Consider the following 21,693-nt stretch of genomic DNA (forward strand, 5'->3'; position numbering starts at 1 on the left):
CAACAAAACACAAACACACACTGATTTAACAAATTAAAATTTATTCATACACACTTTATCCAAACAAACACACCAAACAAACCATCACACGCACAAAGTTGGCTCCCACAAATTAATTTGCCAGCCATCTCATATCAGACTGATGGAAGGAGAGCCAGAGAGAGAGCGATGGTTGAAAGGCCGGAGGGAAGGAAACACACCGTTTTCCAGCTGATTAATTTTTCCAATTTCATCGAGACACGACCGTAACCTGCTTCAATTAAAACACCACTCTGGAGACAGACACAGTGTGTGTGAGAGTGTGTGTATGTATGCAGAGCTGATGGCTGAGTTTTATTGAGTGGAAAATTGAATCAAATTGTGTCTTTCAAACAGTCTGTTCTCTTCCTCTTCTCCCTCACTTCACATTCTCCTCCTTCATCTCTTCTTCCGCCTTCTTCCCTCCCCTCATCCTTCACTTCATCTACTAACCAACCTTCTCCCCCTGTATCATGACCAGGTTCTTTCTTTCTCTTTTTCATTATTTCTTTTTTTCTTTCTTTCAATACTTCATCTGTGCTAAATGCTCAGTCAGTAGATATAATGTTTATCATCTTATTTTAACACGGTAGCATGCTAATATGTACTAACAGAGCTATGCTATCATGCAATATTGGTGTGGTGGTTACCACAATCCCCAGGCTGAGCAGCACCGTCTTGGAGCTCTGCCCAGAAAACGAGAGGGTCATGTCTACGCAAGTGTAAGTTTGCAGTCATAAGTCTTGGGTGAAGATAGGGGCAGAGCTGTGAAATGATCACCATCTGTTGGAGGTTGGGGACATGGAGTCTGAATGGACCATGTACAAACCCTCCACTGCAGAGGTTGGCGGATAGGAGCTGTGGTTGTCTGTGCCTGAGAATTCATTGGTGGACACTGTTGATGAAGGCTGAAGAAGGCGTGAATGTGAATTTTAATGGCTGTTTGTCTCTATATGTCAGCCCTGCAACGAACAGGTGACCTGTCCCACCTTTCGCCCAATGTCAGCAGGGATTTTCCCCAGCCCCCTGCAACCCTCAACAATAGACGATGAATGGATGTTTTGGGGAGAGTTTTACTCTTTGTGTTTGTTTTGAAAACACATTTAACTAAGCCAGGGGTTTATTAAGACTTGTTATGATTGTCTGACTACTAATATTTATCACAGAGGCATGGCTCAGTGGATAGAATTGTCAGCTGGAAGGTTAGGTTTTTACTAAGTTTGGAGGACTTGTTGTTTAGAAGGAGCTGGAGGGAAAGCATGTGTGATCTGAGTGCCCTGCCACTGCAATCAAGGACCAGATAAGTGGCTGAAAATGTATAAAATAGGAGGAGCATAGACCAGCATACATAAATATTTGATTATAGACCCATATATATAGGTGGACAATGAGTCACCACTTTCCTGTAACTATGCAAAAGTGAAGTCAAAATATTGCGAGGAGGAGGAGCTGCCACCTGGCTTTTGTGATACATTTTGCTACCAGATTGTGTAAAAATATATAATATCTGACTGGAATACTTTTTGTTATTCTGTCTGTAATCTGCCCTTTCCCTTGTGAGGGAGCTAACTGCACACCTGAACTCTTTATGGAACCAGATCTTTCTAAGATGCCACCTAAATACCATGACCTCTATGAAATTTTCAACAAAGATAAGGCCCTGTCTCTGCATCTGCATTGACCCAACATTTGTGCCACTGACCTGCTTCCTGGTGCTCCTTTGCCCTGTCATTATTATTCCTATAGCTATTATTATTATTATTATTATTACTATTTACATTTTGACATAGACTGTGTATTTGCAATGCTGCCTTTCTCTTACCCCATGCCCCCACCCACCCCCCACCCCTCTATGGTCTAAACCCAACTGGTCGGGGCAGGTGGCCGCCCACCCTGTGTCTGGTTCTGCTCAAGGTTTCTGCCTACATAGAATTGACTCCCACAGTCAAGAGTTCAAGAACTTCTGAAAAGAATTAAAAGAAAAATTGGAATAAAGTGTACAATGTCGTTAATGCAGAAACTATTTATTCTTCAATTGGGTGACAGTCTTAGCACTCTCTCATGTTGCCCTTTGTGGGCCTCAAACCAGTAACCACTGTCATATAGAGCACATGCCATAACCATTAATGACACAACTATGCATTTATTTCATGTTTATATATCCATGTGATGGTGTTTATTTAATTCAATTCAACTTTATTTAAGTAGCACCAAATAACAACAAAAGTCATTTCCTGGCACTTTTCATATAGAGCAGGTCTAGTCTGTACTCTTTAGATTATTATAATTACAGAGAGAGACCCAGCAAATCCCACTATAAGCATAGAGAAGCTCAGTGCATCATGGGAGATCTCCCAGCAGTCTAGGCCTATAGCAGCATAACTAAGGGATGGTTCAAGCCTGAGCCAACCCTAACTATAAGCTTTATCAAAGAGGAAAGTTTTAAGCCGACTCTTAAAGGTACAGAGGGTGTTTCTGCCTCCCTGGACCGAAACTGGGAGAAGGTTCCACAGTAGAGGAGCCTGATAACTGAAGGCTCTGCCTCCCATTCTACTCCTAGGAAACTCTGGGAACCACCAGTAAACCAGTGTTCTGGGAGCACAATGTTCTGGTGGGATTGTAGGGAACTATAAGGTTTTTAGGATAGGATGGAGCCTGTCCATTAAGGGCTTTGTAGGTGAGGAAGATTTTGAATCCTACTCTGGATTTGACTGGGAGCCAATGTAGAAAGGAGAAACACAGGACAAATATGGTCTGTGTTTCTAGTTCCTGTCAGTAAACGTGCTGCAGCGTTTTGGATCAGCTGCAGAGTCTTTAGAGACTTGTTGGGGCAGCCTGATAATAATGAATTACAACATTCGCCACCATCTTGAGACAGAAAATGTCTGATTTTGGGAATATTATGCAGGTGAAAGTAGGCAGTCCTAGAAGTTTGTTTTATGTGGGACTTAAAGGACATATTCCTGATCAAAGATAACTCCAAGGTTCTTTACAGTGGAGCTGGAGGCCAGGGTAATGCCATCTAATGTAACTACGTCTTTGGAAAATGTTTTTCTGAGGTGTTCAGGTACAATAACTTCAGGTTTTGTCTGAGTTCAATAGTAGAAAGTTGCTGGTCATAAGGCATGCCTGAAGTTTGGGTAATTGATTGGTTTCATTAGGTTTCAATGATAAATATAGTTGGGTGTCACCGGTATAACAATGGAAGTTTATTGAAGTTGAAGTTTATTTAGCACCCTACAGCACCTATATATGACCCTATGGCACCAGAACCAGGTGTTTGTTCCTGAACACAGCAAGAAGGGGTGTAGGCTGCCCACCTAAACAGGAGTTAGAAACATAACTGGTATTTTGTGCTGCCCATAACTACTGCTGGCCTGTTGAATAACAACGTTTAAAAAAGAAAAAAAAAACTCTAAAAGGCTCTGAAAAACAAAGTTAATCCAGAACAGCAGCTGCAGCTCTCTTTCTTTCTTTCTCCCTTTTGTTAACAGTCCCTTCACCTCCCCATCATTTCTCATGTGTCTGTGGATTGCTGTAATGAGAGAAAGTGGAATCAAGGCCAGAAGGTCTATTTACAACCATGGAAAGTAGGAAGGCTAAGAAACTGAAGTGACATGTTGTGTGAACCATGGCTCAGAAGCTCACTTTTTTCACTTTTTTGAGGTCAGAATACATCAGATGCAACATTTATAAAGCACTTGATTTAACTTTATGTCTCATTATGTTTATTAATAAGAACATGAAAAATAAGAGTAACAAAACAAATGAAAAGTAATTCCTGCTGTCAAAAAAGACATTGATAAAATCACATAGCTGCTAAGAGGGGGAGTCAATGGATCAACAATGACCCAGCAATCTCCTAGGATACCTAGGAAAAATTAATGATAAAGCTAATGCTTTTTCAGTGAAAAAGTGAAAACTAAAAGTCATTAGAATATTTTCTCTCCACCTTGAACATTTGTCACAAATAGATATGTCACTCTGAACCACAAGAGTCATTCAGATTCATCCTTATTAAAGAAAATTTCATGGTGATCCATCTTAAAGTTGCTGAGATATTTAAATGTGGACCAGTGACAAACCAGTTAACCATCAGATTGCTGTTGCCATTAGCAGAGCCACGCTATGAACATGAAAAAAATCAGAACCTATTCTTGAGCTTGTACAGGACAACCAGGATGGATAGATGGACATATTTAATTACAGTTTATTAGGACGAGCCACTAAATGGGCAGCATCTCCCCTTTGCCCAGAAACTGTGGACTGTGGCAGATTCCTTTTGAGGTCCACCACAACTCAGATCTCTAGCTACAGTCCAGAACCTGTCTTCCAATCATACCTTTTTCCTTAGGACTGCATGCCCCTTTTTCAAGTTGACCATACTTTATCCAATTTCAATATTCAAAATAATCCATGAACCAAATGAAAAAATAAATAAATAAAATACAAAACTTCAAGTTGATGTAGTCTTTTTTACTCTGGCCATTGTTTAATCTCACAAAGTAGTGAAAACAGATTTGTGCATACACACCCACACCCACACCCATGTACACACAGTAAGAAAGCAAAGGGAAATGAGTTCAACATTCCTTATATGTTCTACTAGCAGTTCCCAAGGCATGTGTGTTGAAGTTGTGTGTGTGTATATATATATGTGTGTGTTTTTGTATGCACTACGTATGTATATTTGTGCTTGCATAGCTATTTCACGAATATTTTCTTTGTGTGTTTTTGTGTGTGTGTCAGCGAGTATTCTTAGCTCCTGCTGTGTTGTAACTGTCTCACTGGGAAACAGGCATATCCTCCGAAGCCCCCAGTTCCTCTCAGGGGTCACAACAGAGGTCAGAGTTGAGGTGTCAGGAAGGTCGTTTCCGTGATGATAATTCTCCTCCTGCTCAGACACTAGGGACATTTTTTGCACTGTGAGAGTTTTACAATCACACACCAGTGACTTACACAGCATGGGCGAGTGAACATACACATCTGTCTCCATTGCATACTTTTGCGCTCTATTTGACTTGTCTTCCAGCTTCTCCCTTTTCCTTTTTCTTCTGTCTCGCTTTCATTTTTTCTTTACATACAAAGAAACATGTTGTCCTTTTGGTGTTATTACAGTATCACATTATTATTCTGACATTTGTAAAATAGGATATATATATATATATATATATATATATAAATACTGGAGTAAGATTGACACAGAGAAAGAATAGCAGCATGTCATGAAAAAGGGTGAAGAGGGCCTTCAGGTGACATAATGGGCAGTCATGTTAGAATTTCACTGTCTCTGTAAAAATAAATATATATATATGTCAGTAAAAAGCTTGATAGCTTGATAGAGTGAGTCAAATTATCATTGAGTAATATGGTAGACAAGATAGGAAGAAAGGGTAGAAGTGTTGCAAGGGAATTATTTATTAGATCATGTATGTATTTTGAAAATATATATAAAATATTTACAATAAAATTTCGCAAAGTACTTTGGGACGATACATTGTCAATTTCACATGTTTAATTAGTTAAATTGAATTGTTAATTGTTCATTTTTAAATATGGAGTACCTTTGATTATTAACACAGTGTAACTTACCCAGAAACAAAACCTTATGCCTAGCCTTTAAAGAACTGAGGACCTCTATAGCTGTAGTTACAGTATTGAATGGGATTTTAGATCCAAAATGTATTTTTGTCCTGAGATACACTCAAAAACACACACAAGGTTTACTGGACAAATTGTAGTATAAAGAATAGTGTTTATAGAATAGTACATAGAATTTTATTTTTTGAGAAATATGCTATAGTAATTCCAGGTAAGGTAGTGGCCATTGCTTTTTGCCGATGGTACACCATGATCAGAACAAAGCATGGCGGATCAAATATTACAGAGTAAATCCTGCAAAATAAAGCAATACCTTTTTCAGTACAGTTGTAATGTACAGAGTTTGTATATAGTAAATAACAGAGGTACATACTTCCCTGGTCATGGAAATTAGCATCTAGTTTCTGACCCAATGTAATGCAGTGTAAGAGTAGCTGCACACTTGGCTTTTTTTTTTTTTTTTTTTTTTTTCACTAGTTTTAGATTACAGTGTGACATTTGGGAAAATACTTGAGGATGCTCTATCAATTTGGTATACATATATACCATTACGAGCTATAAAAATATGAGTATTCTCTCTCTTACCTGTTGAGTCACAGTATGTGTGCGTGTGTGTAAGTGGGTATGGTAGAGGACACAGCCCAGTTCCCCAGCCATAAAACTGAGGATGTTGCTATTTGTGTGTGCCCGTGCGCACACACACACACACACACACACACACACACAGCCTCCCATTCATTCCATCTTGCATTCCTTCACCTTCTTCCATTTTTCCTCCCACACTCCCTCCTCGCTGTGGCGTGTGATCCAGCAATCCATCCATCCTGTCCTCCTCCACAGGGATCCCTCCTCCTCCTCCCTCCTTGTCTTCCTCTCTTTTCCCTCATCTGATCTCTGACCTCACTGAAACAGACAAACATTTATGTAGCAAAAGCAACACTAATATTCTGGTAACTAAGTTGAAGCAATCCAAGACTGATCAAGAAAAGCTTGTTTTCTTCCCAAGTACCGTTTGTATTACCTGTATTACCTAAAAAAAAAAAAGTAATTTAGTTTGAATATCATGACAGTTAAAAATAGGTAAACTGGAAAAGGAAAAAGCACAATAAGATTCCAACTGAAAATTTGCAACTTCTGAATGAACACATACATCACATACATCTTATATTGAATCAAATCAATGAAAAGTTGAATCCATAAATAATCAAAGACACCATTAGACAATTCAATACATGCAAGGTTTTGCTGCTGTGGCCTTACTTTTAGCTTGTACCTAACGTTAGTTTATTTAGTTAGTTTCTTTAAATGATATATGATTTGAATGTCTCTAATAATTTAATCACACAATAGGTTTATATGATGGCCATCAGTTTTAAACATTTCCTCAGTTTTAGATAGTGGAATGCTCTAAATACTATAGTACCTGACATCACCACTGTTACCATGGCAATGAATATCAAGACAACTTTTTCAGATTGATTTAAAGGTAATATTCACCCTTACTCCCATTGATTTTTGATATGTAATTACTGTATTTACATTTAATTAACAACAATGAACATGGCAGAGGGCCAGCTGAAGTCACTCCTACATTCCCAGGGTCCAATGTCCCCCAGATTTATATGGTACATACATGACAAATGGACCTGTGTCTCCAAGTTCTTATGTTCCCCAGATTGACATATGTGCTCTCGCTGGGTCCTATGTTGGGAACTCATGAAAGGGGTTTTCTGTTCCCTGGCACTGACGTATGGCTCTCAGTGTAATAGGCCTACACTTGAAAGAACTTATCAATTGGGTTAGGGTTAGGAGTTAGGGTTGTTGTTGTTGTTTTGAAACCTTTTTCCAATGAAAAGAAAAACTGGATAATATTTGAATATTTTAACTTGAAATACATTGAGACCATAGGACCCTGGAAACATAGGACCTTGGGAACTTGGGACCCCAGGAACATAGATACTCTGAAACTAGCCTATATGAAAAGAGAAGAAACTTGTCTCCCAGTAACTCCAGAGTTGTCTTATTTAAATGCTGTATCCACTGACTACCCAGTAACTGTTAAGTCTACATTTTGGTATCAGCAGAGTTTTGTTCAGATTTGAATAGTAGTCTCTGTGGGAACAGGATTTCAAGAGTAGTATGTACACTCACCAGTCAAGCTAGCTGTTGATAGTTAGTATATACCTCCAAACCATGTTTGTTAAACTTCATGTCATTGTTCATAGTATTGTAAATAATATAACCTTTATCAGAATCAAAACTAAACAAATCACTGGAATAGCAAAATCCAATACAAAGCCAAGGTTATTGAGCATTTAGGGAGTGACAGCATTGATAAGCAGGCAAAAGCAGGCTGATGTGGGTTTTGGAGCACACAACAAAGACAAAGGCAGACTGATTTTGACCTTCCAAGACTGTTAATCTATACTGTGCAATGCTTTTCCTTAATCTTAAAAAAGAAAGAAAAAGAAAAAACTGCGTCAGGCCTAGCCCTCTATGACCAAATTTAGGATACTCTAGCCCAGGAAAATGTTAACCTTTGTATTGCCTGACTTGCCCACTCAGCATTATAAATCCACACAGGTACATAAGTTTAGCAGGGTTATATAAAAAGTATAATTTCCTCATATTCTTCACGATCCTTAGCTTTAGCAACTAATAGTTATTATAATGCAAACATTTGTTTTTAAGTACTTTCCACACCACACTTGCTAATATTCTAACTAACCAACAGTTACTTAGTTCACACACATAACTTAATAATTACAGTTCTGCAAGGCATTAGGTATGGCAAGTTGGTCCACCACTTTGGTCCAGACATGTTGTACTGATGGATTATCACAAAACATCATACAGACATTCATGGTTGCCAGACAGTAACTCATGCCTAAATTTGGCTGATTCTTTTACTTTTCTTGGTAAACATCATAACTGTTAGATAACGGCATGTAAACATTGTCATTGTATTTTGGTAAAAGCATTGCTTTGCCAATGAGTGGCTTCTAAAAAGTGTTGTTTAACTCCTTTGACATTTGTTTTAGGTCTTCAGTTCCACATTAATTGTGCTTGGCAAGAGGTAGCTGGCACAGTACTGCAAGCCATATTGAAGAAGACCAGTCTGCCAAGTCTGAGCCAGTGGCCTGTTGATGGTCTGCTCTTGCAGTCTGAATGGTGTAACACTTAAGTGCAGCCTCTATGTTGGTGTATAAACATGTTTATACATGTTTGTACCTTTGTATACATGCATCTGTTTCTCTGTGTTTCAGGGCATGCAAATATAAAATGTGTGTGTGTGTGTGTGTGTGTGTGTTGAAGGTTTTCTCTCTCTCCCTCTCTCTCTCTGCAGGGTGACACACAGAGCACTGATTGGTCCTCGGTCTGTTGAGCAACTCAATTATTCCCGTTAATACCAGTAACACCATGACACCTCAAACAGCAAGCCTATTAATACACACACAGCGACACACATCACAGTCACACACACTCAGCAGATACAGCAGGGTTAAACTGGCATCTAGTATCTCCTCGCTTAGAAAAGATCATTGTTAAACACTTCATCTCTCTATCTCACATTAACACACACAACCACATTTATTATTCATTCTTCACTTAAAACTTCTCTCTGCACATCATCTTTTGAAGGTTTTTTTTTGTGTGTGTGTGTGTTTGTTTTTGAGGAGGGGTTGTAATTCCACTGGCCATCTCTATCTGTGTGGAATCATAAGGTTCCAGATATGTGTGTTGTGCAAAATGCATACCATGGAAAATCTAAAAGAGATGGATTCAAATAAGAAGGAGAAAATGATCCCACAAAGGACTGAGGAGAGGAGGGAGGGAAAGACAGAGGCAGAGGAGGCAGGCATGGAGACAAACAAGGAGATAATCAGAGGGATGAGCTCAGCTGTGTCCTCATGTCATTTTTAATCTCAACCCAATTAATTGGGCTGAATTAATCTCGTAGTGGACACACACACACACACACACACACACACACACACACACACATTTCTGGTTTTGTAACCCAAGGATAACGTATGTTCACTCTCACACATGCGCCATTTTCAAAGACAACCATGTGACTGAGCAAACACACATGCATGTACACACACACACACACACACACACACACACCCTGCTGCTAATTCAGTGGACAGGCAGCACAGTTGGACATGAAATACTGTCCAATAGAATCATTCATCTGCCTTCCTTACACGTCCCTTATCCTCTTTCTCTCTCATTCTCTCTCTCCATCCCTCCATCCTCTCCATCATTACTCTCTCAACTCCTCCTCCCTCTTCCTCTCTCCTAGTTTCATTTCCCATGTCTACCAAAACTGTGTTTACAGGAGACTGAGCTCACATGGTTTTTTCTTTTCTTTTCTTCTCTGTTCTTTTAACAAGGCCTATCAACCTGACAGACTGTTCATTTCACCCTAACGGTTCTATTTTGTTGCTGATGAGTCAAAGTAATAAAAACAATGGGACCAATCAAATCTTGATGATTGACAACTAATCATTACAAGACCTGATGTCTTTATTTGTCTTTGCAGGTGTCCATAAAAAGCTCCCAACGAAATAATGGATAATGATCATTATTAGTAGAGACAGCAACTAAACCTAAAGTAATAGTGTCAGGTAGGAAGAGAATGAATGCATCAATCAATTCATCTCTTGAAGACAGCACTGTGAGTGTCAGTCAAAACTGAACTGAGCAAAAATAATTGATGTTTGTGATTAGTATGCTGTTGTTTCTAATTTTATCTCATGTGAGTGTATTAGTGTGTGCTCCTTAATTAAGGTCTGTGCACATTTTATGTGTGGTTGCTTAACAACAAGTTGCCAGTTACCTTAACCTGGGCACATTAATAGAACCACCAGTTCAATATACCATAGCATAGTCCACATACTGCAAGACATTTTCACAGCAGACTTTTCATCAGGTTAAAATAAATAAATAAAAAAGCACGGGTGTGACTAATAACCAGAGATTAAAATGAGCTGGAATGATCTTGAAATAACACTGATTGGCAGTTTCATAAATAATAATGTCAAGCAAGTTTTTTGTGTGCTGCAATCTGTTGTTTCTTTTAACTGATACTATCAAATCTGAATGTAATGTAACCCCACAGCCCCACAAATCATTTTTTCATTCTTATCCATAGTCAGACATACCAGGACATATCTCGCTGAGCTGCTGTGTTTTAAGAGCTTGTTACATATATATGCAAAATCCTCATCTTAAAAGTTATTAGTGACTAAAGCTGTCAAATAAATGTAGTAGTGTAGATATGTGCAGTAGTAGCTTTGTAGGCCTAACATGTTATGCCTGTCTTGCATAAATGTAACAATTATTTTCATATGACCATATGATCATCATTTGGGATTCATGTCAATAAATATGAGTAGACAGGAGGGTGAGCACGAGCAACCATGCTCAATCACTTTTGTAACTGTTTGTATTTTTTATTTTTTTTTTATTTTCATTCAGTCACATTCTCAGAACAAATTCCATCAAGGTTAAGAGAAAAGTTTGTTAGGAAAGGACTTTTTTTTTTGCTACTGCTCTCTGCCTGCTCACCTGTGTACAAGTTTGTTTGTTTGTTTGTTTTAATCTGACTAATCCCAGAGTGTTGCATTTGAGTCTTTTTCCTATGTTTCCATTAGTAAAGGTCACATACCTAATGTCCCTTATAATGTCTTTTTACTTAATTTCTCTTCAGTCATTTTACTTTTATATATATATATATATATATATATATATATATGTATATATATATATATATATATATATATATATGTATGTGTGTGTGTGTGTGTGTGTGTGTGTGTGTGTGTGTGTGTGTCAAGTTTTCAACTTACATTTTGTGTGTGTGTGTGTGTGTCTGTGTGTGTGTGTGGTTCTAGCATTTCCACTCCATTTTAAATGTACATAATGTAAATGATCATAAAAATACAAAATTGAAACTGCTCATAAAAATAGGTGGATGGAGAAGCAATTTATTAAAGAATGGCATTATGAAAGTAAGCCAGAATATACACTTACCAGGACTCAGACATCATTCATTTTATTAGCCCTGTGCCTTTCTAACATGATGGGTCAAAAGTCTCCTATACTAAAAAACCTTCTTGATGTAAATCATCTTTTCACAGCAACAAAAGATTTTTTTTTTAAAAACAGTATTGTTTATGTGGTCTGGTCACATGGCCCTGTTGACCAACAACAGCTTAATGAAGGATTCATCTCCAACAAACTCTAAAAACTATGGGACTCAAATTGAAAAGGTCACTTATTCTGTGCCACTTCCTGATGCCATCTGGTGGAAGAAAACAACACAACCATGACTCATCATGAACAATCAACCTCCCGTGACTTTTGCTGTTTGTTCTCCTCGCCTTTGGTTTCTAAGTGATACAGGAACTGAAGATAGTTCTGCTGTTTGACTGAGTATACAGAATATCAGTGTCCATTAGACACTGTAGAAGCAACATAAGAAACACACAAACACCAGAGCCAGTCACTGAGTCTAGTTTGTTTCAATGTGTATTTAGTCACACTATTAGAGCGGCAAGTCCAGAGGTCACAGGTTTTAGATCACGCCCCTCCTCAATGTACACACACATGCACACACACACACACACACACACACACACACACACACACAAAAGAGGTTCCTAACTAACCTCTGACCTCTTTACTCTTCATTTGCCTCAATTTTGCTGTCTGACACTGTCTTCTGTTTTAGTCTTCACACTTCTCTCTTCCTCCCGCTCTCCGATATTTTTCTGCCAAGCCATTTATTCACATGAATAAATGCTCTTCTCATCTTGTTAACCTCCTAAAACTGATGATTTTGTATGCATTTTTAATTTCTCCTAGCTTAGGACCTGATAAGTATAAAACCTAAACCATGTCTTTGAAAAATGAATGGTCATGTCCAGCTGTCATCTATGTTGTTCTGTCCAATTTGTATGCCAAATCAACAAACAGCAAATGTTACTGAGCATTAAAAAAAAAAAAACAGTTTCTACCATAAAATCAGGTTTTGTTCCTCTCACACTTTTATCTTGCTCACAGCTGTAGAATGTGTTGACAGAGTTTTCTGCCATCTTGTTTTTACACTGTTGAGTGAATCAAGATTTTATTAACACTAGATTGCACAAAAAAAAGTGCCAGCTAACAAGGACAACAGGTCTTACTTTAGCAAAATTAAGTATAAGGTGCAACAGACCCAAAATGTAATGTCCCCATATGAGGATGCAAGGTCTCAGGAGGTTAGAAATAGCTCAGCCTAGCAAACATACTGATCTCATGTTTGTGTGTTAAAAGACAAGTCTGGTGATATTATTCTTTCTGGTCAATAAATAATATATATACATAAACTGATCAACAATTGATCCAAAGTTTGATATATCCTTATTCATCTGTGCCACAGAGTGCTGCTGTTCAAACACCATTCATACACATCAGTTAGCCACACAATTGCACTGACTGACATGTTCCTTTAGTACCATAAACATACACTGTTGTATTTTGACCCAGGTTCGTGTACATGTTCTGCTGCCCCAAATACTCATTAGAGTAACAAATGTGAATTTAATCTGCCACTGAAAATAACAAATGCAACAACAAATGCACATTTTCCTCCTGTTTGAGTAACATTTGCTTTTAGGAAATTACTGAAATGATTACGTATCTAAATCATTTAAAAGCGGAAATCATATATTTAAGGGCTGTTTTCAAAGATTTAACCCTCCAATAGAAACCAACAGACTTGTAGACTGACATGTTGCCCACCGAGACTGCATATGTGCAGGACCCTGATTTTTGTGCTAAAACTTAACTGATGCAACAACAAGTCAATTGATCATATGTGGATACTTTAATCTACACACCAGACATTTAGGCAACAACAGATGCATGGAAATAATAAATAATCAATATCTCTCTTTATGTGTCTTTCTTCCATCTCTGTCTCTTGCTGTACTCTGTTTTGCAGTTACCTTTTGAACTTTTGACCGGCTGGCAGGTTCACACACACACACACACACAAGCACGTCGATCCATAAGCCCTTAGGAGGAGTCAGCCACTGGCCACAGTGACCAGTGCAAGGGTCAGTCTGGGGTCGCTACATCACCACAGCAACAGAGGCATCCCTCCATCAAGGTCAGCAAATGGTCAAATGCAGACTGTCCACACACACACACACACACACACACACAATATTAAACCTTTACATATACTGTATGTGCAAAGACACTTAGAGACCATAAGCACTTCTGTCACTCTCTTCTGGTATGGATACATACAAACACATGAAATATTTTTATGTGTGTAATCACACACACACAAACATACGCTTGCTACTCTGGAGTTTCCCCCATGTTCTCTTGTTCTTTCAACATGAATGGGCACAAACAGTTTTTATTTTATCGCCGGGGGGTGGGGGGGGCAGCAACTAACACCTAGCAACAAATATAGCAACCTCTTGGACAAACCTTTGCTACTTTCCATAGAAGAGAGTCACCAGTATTGTCATGCAAGTGCAAGATTGGGCTTTGTGTCTAATTTAAATGAGTGCACAGCAGCTGACAGAGATGTGGATGAGATTCTAACTTTCTCTCTGAGTGATCATTTTATTCTGTCATTATCATTTGTCATCTAACATGTAGTCTTACTGGGCAGCATTTCAGTCACTATTTCATACTTGTTCCGTTGTCTGACAACAGAAACAGAAAATGAAGCTGAGAAATGACCTTATGGATTAGCTGTATTAATCTGTATGAGTGCAGAAAGTAGGAGAGAAGCGAACAGGTAAAGGGCTGAAACCAGCAAGTAAATATGACACAATGACATTATGAATATGCTAATTATGTCAACTAGAAACACTAGCTTCCACAGTTTTCAACTGCATTCTCAGTTTCACACATTGATCATACATAGTCCAGCCATGTCCTGGGTTTTGGCCTTGTCTTGTTCCAAACGTAATTATGACACATGGTAGCCATGATGACAGTGGTGTGTGAGAATGTTATTTTTCACTTAAACTCTGTAGTGTGTAAATCCTCACTGTAATTATACTGTAGGTAATCACCATTTTAAATATTATCTGGTAATTTTGATACTTAGTAGAATCTGTTTTCCTTTATGACTCAATAGTACATTATTGCTGATTTTGCTGCGTTCTTATAGCAGCTGATATATGATTACAGCCAGCTGGCCTTCCCAAAACTATGCGGATGGAAAACAGATGGCAGTTCGTAAGAAAAACTGACACATTTTTAGTTCAAGAATTCTCAGTTTAATTTAGTCTGCCTCCATTTATTTGCACAAAACATATGTATAATGGAAACCACAGTGTCTCTGCAGTGTAATGTCAGCACCAGGATTTTACAAAAACAAAGGTCAAAATAGAAATACTGATTAAAAAAAAAAAACAAATGATGCAATGAAAAATGAATTACTAAATGTTTACATAAAGAATGAATTAAGTTACTCACTAAAAAGATACTATATCAATAAAATTACAAATGCTGAGTTGTAATTGTGTGTTTAAATGAACTGTTTTTTTCACATTTAATTTGTTCAGTTTGTTGGCTGTTCAATTTTGTGCCAATGCCGCCAGGAATACAGTTCTGGTGAGGAGGAAATACTAAATATTCAGACCTCTAGTGCAGACCATGTTTTTTCACCAAATACTTTTTTAATATGATGCAGTAAATTCGAGTAATATTCATTTCAACATTTATGGAAAACCCAAACTAATTTTACAGTCAATCTGCCATTGACCTTGTCACATCCATATTTGTGTCCATGACCTGTGTTATTATTATTATTATTATTATTATTATTATTATTATTATTAGTTTATGTATTAACTTTGTATTTTACTAAATTAGTATAGATATTAACACATTTAATTGAATTGTCCTCCTAATTTCTTAATGTTTTTTTCCAATATTTGTTATTGTTTCATAGTATACACACATCATATTTAGCATACATAATATTATCATTCTTTATTACATTTGTCTTGTTTTATAAAACAAATATTGTTTTATTTAAATTTTCTTTATTTCTGTTTTTATATGATTTTATTCTGACATCTGCATCCAGCTCAGTCCTTAATCAGAGAATGGTTCCTATGTGTTTATGGCTGTATTATGGTGTATATATTCATATGGAAGGTAATTTAATACATTTATTCAAGTACTGTATTTATGCACAGTTTACAGGAGCTAGTTTTTAGGTAGATTTCGATTTTGCACTCATAACCTTTTCAAGAAATCACAAAAAAATGATCTTGTTTTGGTTTGATCAACAAATTCATGAAACCCAAACTGGAATTAAGCAACATTGCAGCGTTATTGTGGCAGTGACCAAAGTTTTCCAGCAGGTGGTTCTGCCCTTACAGAGACTGTGTCATTCTACAGGACAGTGACCTGGCCTGTAACGCTACACCTCTGCTTAGGCACAGCAACCTGGCCTTCAACCCTGACTTTTGACCCCAGCTGGGTTCAGCCTGAGGTTGGCTCTCACATATACTCAAAGGGTTCAGAGAGGGGTCAGTGGGCAGGTACCACTGAGAGTTCCTACAATGATTCAGCTGCTTATTACACTTTGTCAAGCACAATAAAACTGACACCTTGATGAGAAAACCTCAAATTAATATTCACTGAACATCAGCTTGTTTTGATTTGGTAATAATCAACAATATGCAATAAAATTAGATTAGATTAGATTAGATTAGATTAGATTAGATTAGATTAGATTAGATTAGATTAGAGCTGCAGTATCAGTATTTTTATTAGGAATGTACTGATCTGACTTTTTCAGTTCTCATATATATACATATATATATATATATATATATATATATATATATATATATATATATATATATATATATATATATACCACATTAATACCAAGAAGTTTCTCATGTCTTTGCAATGCATCCAACAAAATAAACTGTTTTTTTAATTCGTCCCTTTTTTTTTTGTTTGTTTGATTGGACTCATCATATTCTTCGGCATGATGCTGGAGGTGCTTCATTAAGTTAGTTGTGTTACACACCAATCAGCCACAAAATCAAAACTAAAACCCCCAGAGAATTACTACTCTACTCTGCAGTTTTCCTCAGCACTACAAGGCTTTTTGGCTTCTTGTAGCTCATTGTTTTGGTTTTACAACTAAAAATGCCACTCTTCTCAACCTTTGATTACTGTTTTAAGTGTTAAAAAACACCCCACACTGCCTTTCCAGCAGCACAGTAGCTGGTGAAGAAAGCAAAGCATCTAGCAGCTAAACAGGCAGATATTTTTCTCCACAGTTGAATACAGGACTACGAACTACATTTATCAGGTGAACAGACACTTGATTCCAAATGAATGCCAGTATTACTCTGTGTCTGCTGGATGTCTAAATAACATTGGCTCACACATTAGTCTCACCAACTTCACCTGAAAAATTAAAATCCAATAAATCCAGTATCTTCTCTGCTTATAGCTCTCTTTTTATCCCCTCTACTGAGAGAAATATCTGTTTAACTGCTACATACTCCTCTATGTTCAATAGCCAGATAGTGCAGAGCAGGTAGTGTGCAGTGAGTTTTTTCACTGAAAACATCAATGTTTACCAAATCAGTAACTTTATCAAAGCAATAAAGGCACAGGCCAGAGAATAAAAACAATGAGCTGAGGGAAGTTAATGCTCCTTATAGCTGCAGAGTTGGTAATAATTCTTTGGGTTTGTTTCCACAAGCAACACCTTACATTACCCATATTTTTGACCTGTGTTTAATAAAAGTAGCCTATTGATTTGTGCATCTTTCAAACGATCAGTTAAGCTTTTTTTACGGTAGACATTTTGACTAAATTGTCATGGCAAGAAAAACACAGATGTCACCAATGCCACTGAAGATGATTTGCATTCTATGTGAGTCGGCATACTCAATACCAGGACCCTGACAGCCATCTCAGAGTTGGCGAAAATAAATGCCTCAGCAGCCATCTTAGGTGGGACACAGGCTCTATGAGGAAATGCCAGCTTCAGCTGTTCCCCTTTCGCTGATCTCAAGCCTGTTTTTTAATTTACGAACTCATTCAGAAGTGCCTTTTACAAAGAAATCCACCCCATTCTATGCAAACATTATCATCACATCCTGCCCTGCAGGGTCATGGCAGGGTCATTCTGGGGTAAAATGCAGGTCTCTGCAGGATGAGATCAAAGGTCACCCCATCGTCTGTTGTAGAAAACTGGTCAAATGGTCATTTATATTCATTTATAGTCATTGTTTGCTAATACTCGTATGCCATAATGCTTCTATTTGATAAAAGGCATGTTTAAGGAAATAAGTCACATCCACATGAAATACAGGGCATGTGTAACTATGAAATTCCCTAATGCCACATTCAATTCTTGTAACCCAATAGCGTCATTTTCAAAAATAAATGTGAGAATTCCACAAAGCATAGTTTTAGTTGGTTAGTATTTTTTTGGTATGTGGTATGTACATATAATTTGTAATGAAGTTTATACAAATCCTTTCAGACCATTACAAGACAATCACTTCACAAATTGTAAATGTCTGTGAAATGAAGTTTCTGATCTTTGTTCCATCTAGCACCATGGGAGATGGCTACAATAAGACCAGGTGTGGCAACTAAGCATGATTATCATTTTATGGTTTTGTTTTAAAGCTACTCAAAGCTCGTGATTAAAGGTACAGAAAGATACAAATACAGATTAGATATTGAAAAGGCAATTGACTTAATATCAGCTAATGCAGTGTGTGAAACTGGTCTCTTTCATAATCCTGTGTAACTAAGGTTTGCATGCTAGAAGTATGTTTGGGCCCTGCAAGGATATACCTCTGTCACCAGCTGCACATGTATAAAGATGCATAGATGCACCCAAATTTGAAATGCAACAAGCACAAGAGCACAGAAGCAATTGTCAGGAGGCATGCAGTGCCTGCCCCTCTTACCTCTTTTAAGGTTTTATAAAATGTTGTATTTCAGTATCATCTTAGTTCTGTGTGTATGATAAATATAAACCCTAGCAGAATAATTTGATGATGATAACATCCAGGTAATGCCTAATAGTTCAAATTTCATGTTACAACTCTAATTTCGAACTGTTACTGGATGTCTTGGGGGATGTTCAGTCACTCCATGCCTCAATGTTTCCTGGGGATTCCAAATGAGAAGGGTGTCTCACTTTCATAACATGAAGGTTCAGAACAATGTGTTGCCACAAGCTGCAAGCCAGGCAGCCATGTGGACCGACTTCCATTGTATCCTCTTTAGAGGGTCAACCAAGGTTCAGTCTGGGTTCAAATCCAGGTCAGAACACAGAGAAAGTCACAGCTCATATTGTCTTTACATCTGAGCAACACTGCACCCACAATTCAAGTTGAATTGGTTTTCTGCCAGGCCATCTGCCAAATCAAAGACTAGTAACAACTTGTTAGCTGTCTGTGAGCATGTTAGCAATCTGACGTTAGCATTTAGCTCAAAACAAATCTGTGTCTACGTACAGCCTTGAAGAACCAACAACTTCTTGTTTTAGGCTATCTGTGCCCCTCTTAAGCCAAAAACTATTTATGTACAGTACTTCACCAGTAATGATTGATTGTATATGCCAGCAACTGATGACAGAAGGATTAAAACAGTCATCACCTGGGTGACTGAGAACATCCATTCACATAGTGGATTTATGGTTGAGAATGCAAACTTGATGAGACATCACTGGTGTCAACCAGAAGAGATCACCATCTCCAAGCAGATTGTATAGAGAGAGGCTCCAACAGAAGTAAATATGCTTGTTTGTGTGTTTTATGATACTCTGCCACATCAGTGGCTATATGCAGTATTAACAGTTTCACATTGTTATAAAGAAAGAGAGCAAAGAGGCAAGCATACACACCCACAGGGCATATCTTTATGTTTATTCCATAAATTCCTTCATTTTGTTTGGATGTTTTGGATATGAAGACGCGCAGAAAAGGTTTCAAGACTGCAATCACTGTGCGGCATACAGTACATCAGACATGAGAGAGAGGTAGAAAAGGAGGACAGAAATGTAGTGGGTTCAACAGCAGGGCAACGACTGTCTTCCTATACTCCATCACATACACACACACACGCATGCATGCAGACACACACACACACCCTGGGGGCTCACAGCACAGTATGCTGCCATGCATTAAGGCATTTGTGCATGTGAGTGTACGTTTGTGTGTAGATATATCAAATGCTCTGGTTCAAAGAGAGAAACCAACCATTGAGGGAGAGATGCAAATGAGTAAAAAAGGAGAGCAGAGGAAGAGAGGAAAAACAAGTAAGGCAGAAGAGAGAAAAACATGTTAATATCCCTGTCGCTGCCGCTAAGAAGCATAGCATGATGCTGCCACCACCATGCTTTACTGTAAGAATGGTCTCAGCCAGGTGATGAACAGTGCTTGGTATTCACTGGATATAGTACTTAGAGTTCTGTGTAGAAGGCACGAGGGGCCACTGAATGGTTTGATGAGTGAATAATGTGAATCATACGCTATGGTCAGTCACCACATCTATGGGACACTTGGGAGATTTTGGAATGGACAGCGCTCTCCACCACCATCATCAAAACACCAAATGAGGGAATGTTTTTTGGAAGAAGGGTGTTCCATCTCACCAGTAGAGTTCCAGAGACTTGTAGAATCAATGTCAAGTCGCATTGAAGCTGTTTTGGTAGCTAGTGGTGTCCCAACACTTACACATACTAAGGCTTAGGCATTACATTGGTTTTTAATTTGCACGCATTCAAACGACATTCCTTCATTTGGTGTTTTGATGACAGAGAGAGAGAGAGAGAGAGAGAGAGAGAGAGAGAGAGAACAGAAGGCAAAAGGAGTAAACAAGGAAAAAATTGAACAGGGGCACAGACTCAATAGAAGGAAGAGTAAAAACAGATGATAGAATGCAGAAAAAAAATGACAATAACAATACATTTAAATTTCAGTGAGAGTTCAGACATGCACTGTATGAACCTGCACCCATGGACACACAAACACACGGTGACCCTTTCCCCAAGGAAAAACACATGACATGTATGTGTGTTGTCATGGTAACTTGACTGTCACACCCCCCTGCTCTCTCTCTCTCATCCTCTTTCTTCAATATTCTAAACCGAGTGAGTGTCTTTAGATTGGAAATGGGGGGTGAGGGGTGGGTGGGGGGTAACTAACAATAACTAAATGTGTGCGATTGTGTATTCATTCTTGATATCTCTTTCCCCTCACTGTCTACACTGACTATCCCTCTCTTACTATCTATCCTCTTCCACCATCTCTCTCTCTCCATCCACTGTCAGGTCATTGTGAGGTCGGGAGGAAAAATGAGGTGCTTCTCTGCAGCTGATGAAAATCTCTCTCTCTTTTTTACTCATCCCTCCACCACTCTCTCTCTCTGTTCTCATTTCACTGAATCTCCCATGTTTCCTCTCTCCTCCCTTCATCTCCTCCTCATATACTTCTCATTCTTGTACCTTTCCCTTTTTACTAGCAAAGACAAATAACCAGGGGTATTTGAAAATGAAGAAACGTTTGATATGAATAATTGCATTCAAGATTTTCAGTTTGAATTCACATGAATGTACAATTTAGACTGATCTAGAAAATTACTGGTACAAAATACACATCTATAACTACAACTCATTGTTACACATCTTTGATTTCAGATGTTCTGAAGTTTCTCCTCACAAGAAAGATACAAGCAAGTGGTTAATTGTTCAAATGCCACAAAATGACCTGTATTGATGTCAACATAATAGAGGCCAGTTGTGGCTGAAAAGGTGAAGGCAAAACATAGGTATGATTGACTATAACTTGTTTCTACCATGTGTTGTCTGACTACTTCAGAAAGCAAATGTGTGTGAAAAGCCAGTTGTCATAGAGAGGGGGAAGACACAGTAATCATTCCAGTTGGAGTTGACTGTGATAAGCTTGATTCTGTTGTTGTAAATTAACAGCAGGATTAAGCATCATTAAGGCAGACAACATGATGAATTAATGAACAGTATAAACACCACAG

At 38.1% G+C, this 21,693-nt stretch overlaps 1 protein-coding gene across 1 annotated transcript in view; it reads left to right on the forward strand.

Annotated features, from left to right (window-relative positions):
* Positions 1–644: 644 nt before the first annotated feature.
* The window catches only part of cbx1a (chromobox homolog 1a (HP1 beta homolog Drosophila)), a 48,064-nt gene continuing 27,015 nt past the window's right edge, over positions 645–21,693 (forward strand). Inside the window, 2 exon segments of the mRNA XM_051074078.1 lie at positions 645–740; positions 979–1,102. Coding sequence (XP_050930035.1) covers positions 645–740; positions 979–1,102 — 220 coding nt within the window.

Source organism: Lates calcarifer, linkage group LG11 (assembly GCF_001640805.2).
Source record: "Lates calcarifer isolate ASB-BC8 linkage group LG11, TLL_Latcal_v3, whole genome shotgun sequence".
NCBI classification, from domain to species: Eukaryota; Metazoa; Chordata; class Actinopteri; family Centropomidae; genus Lates; species Lates calcarifer.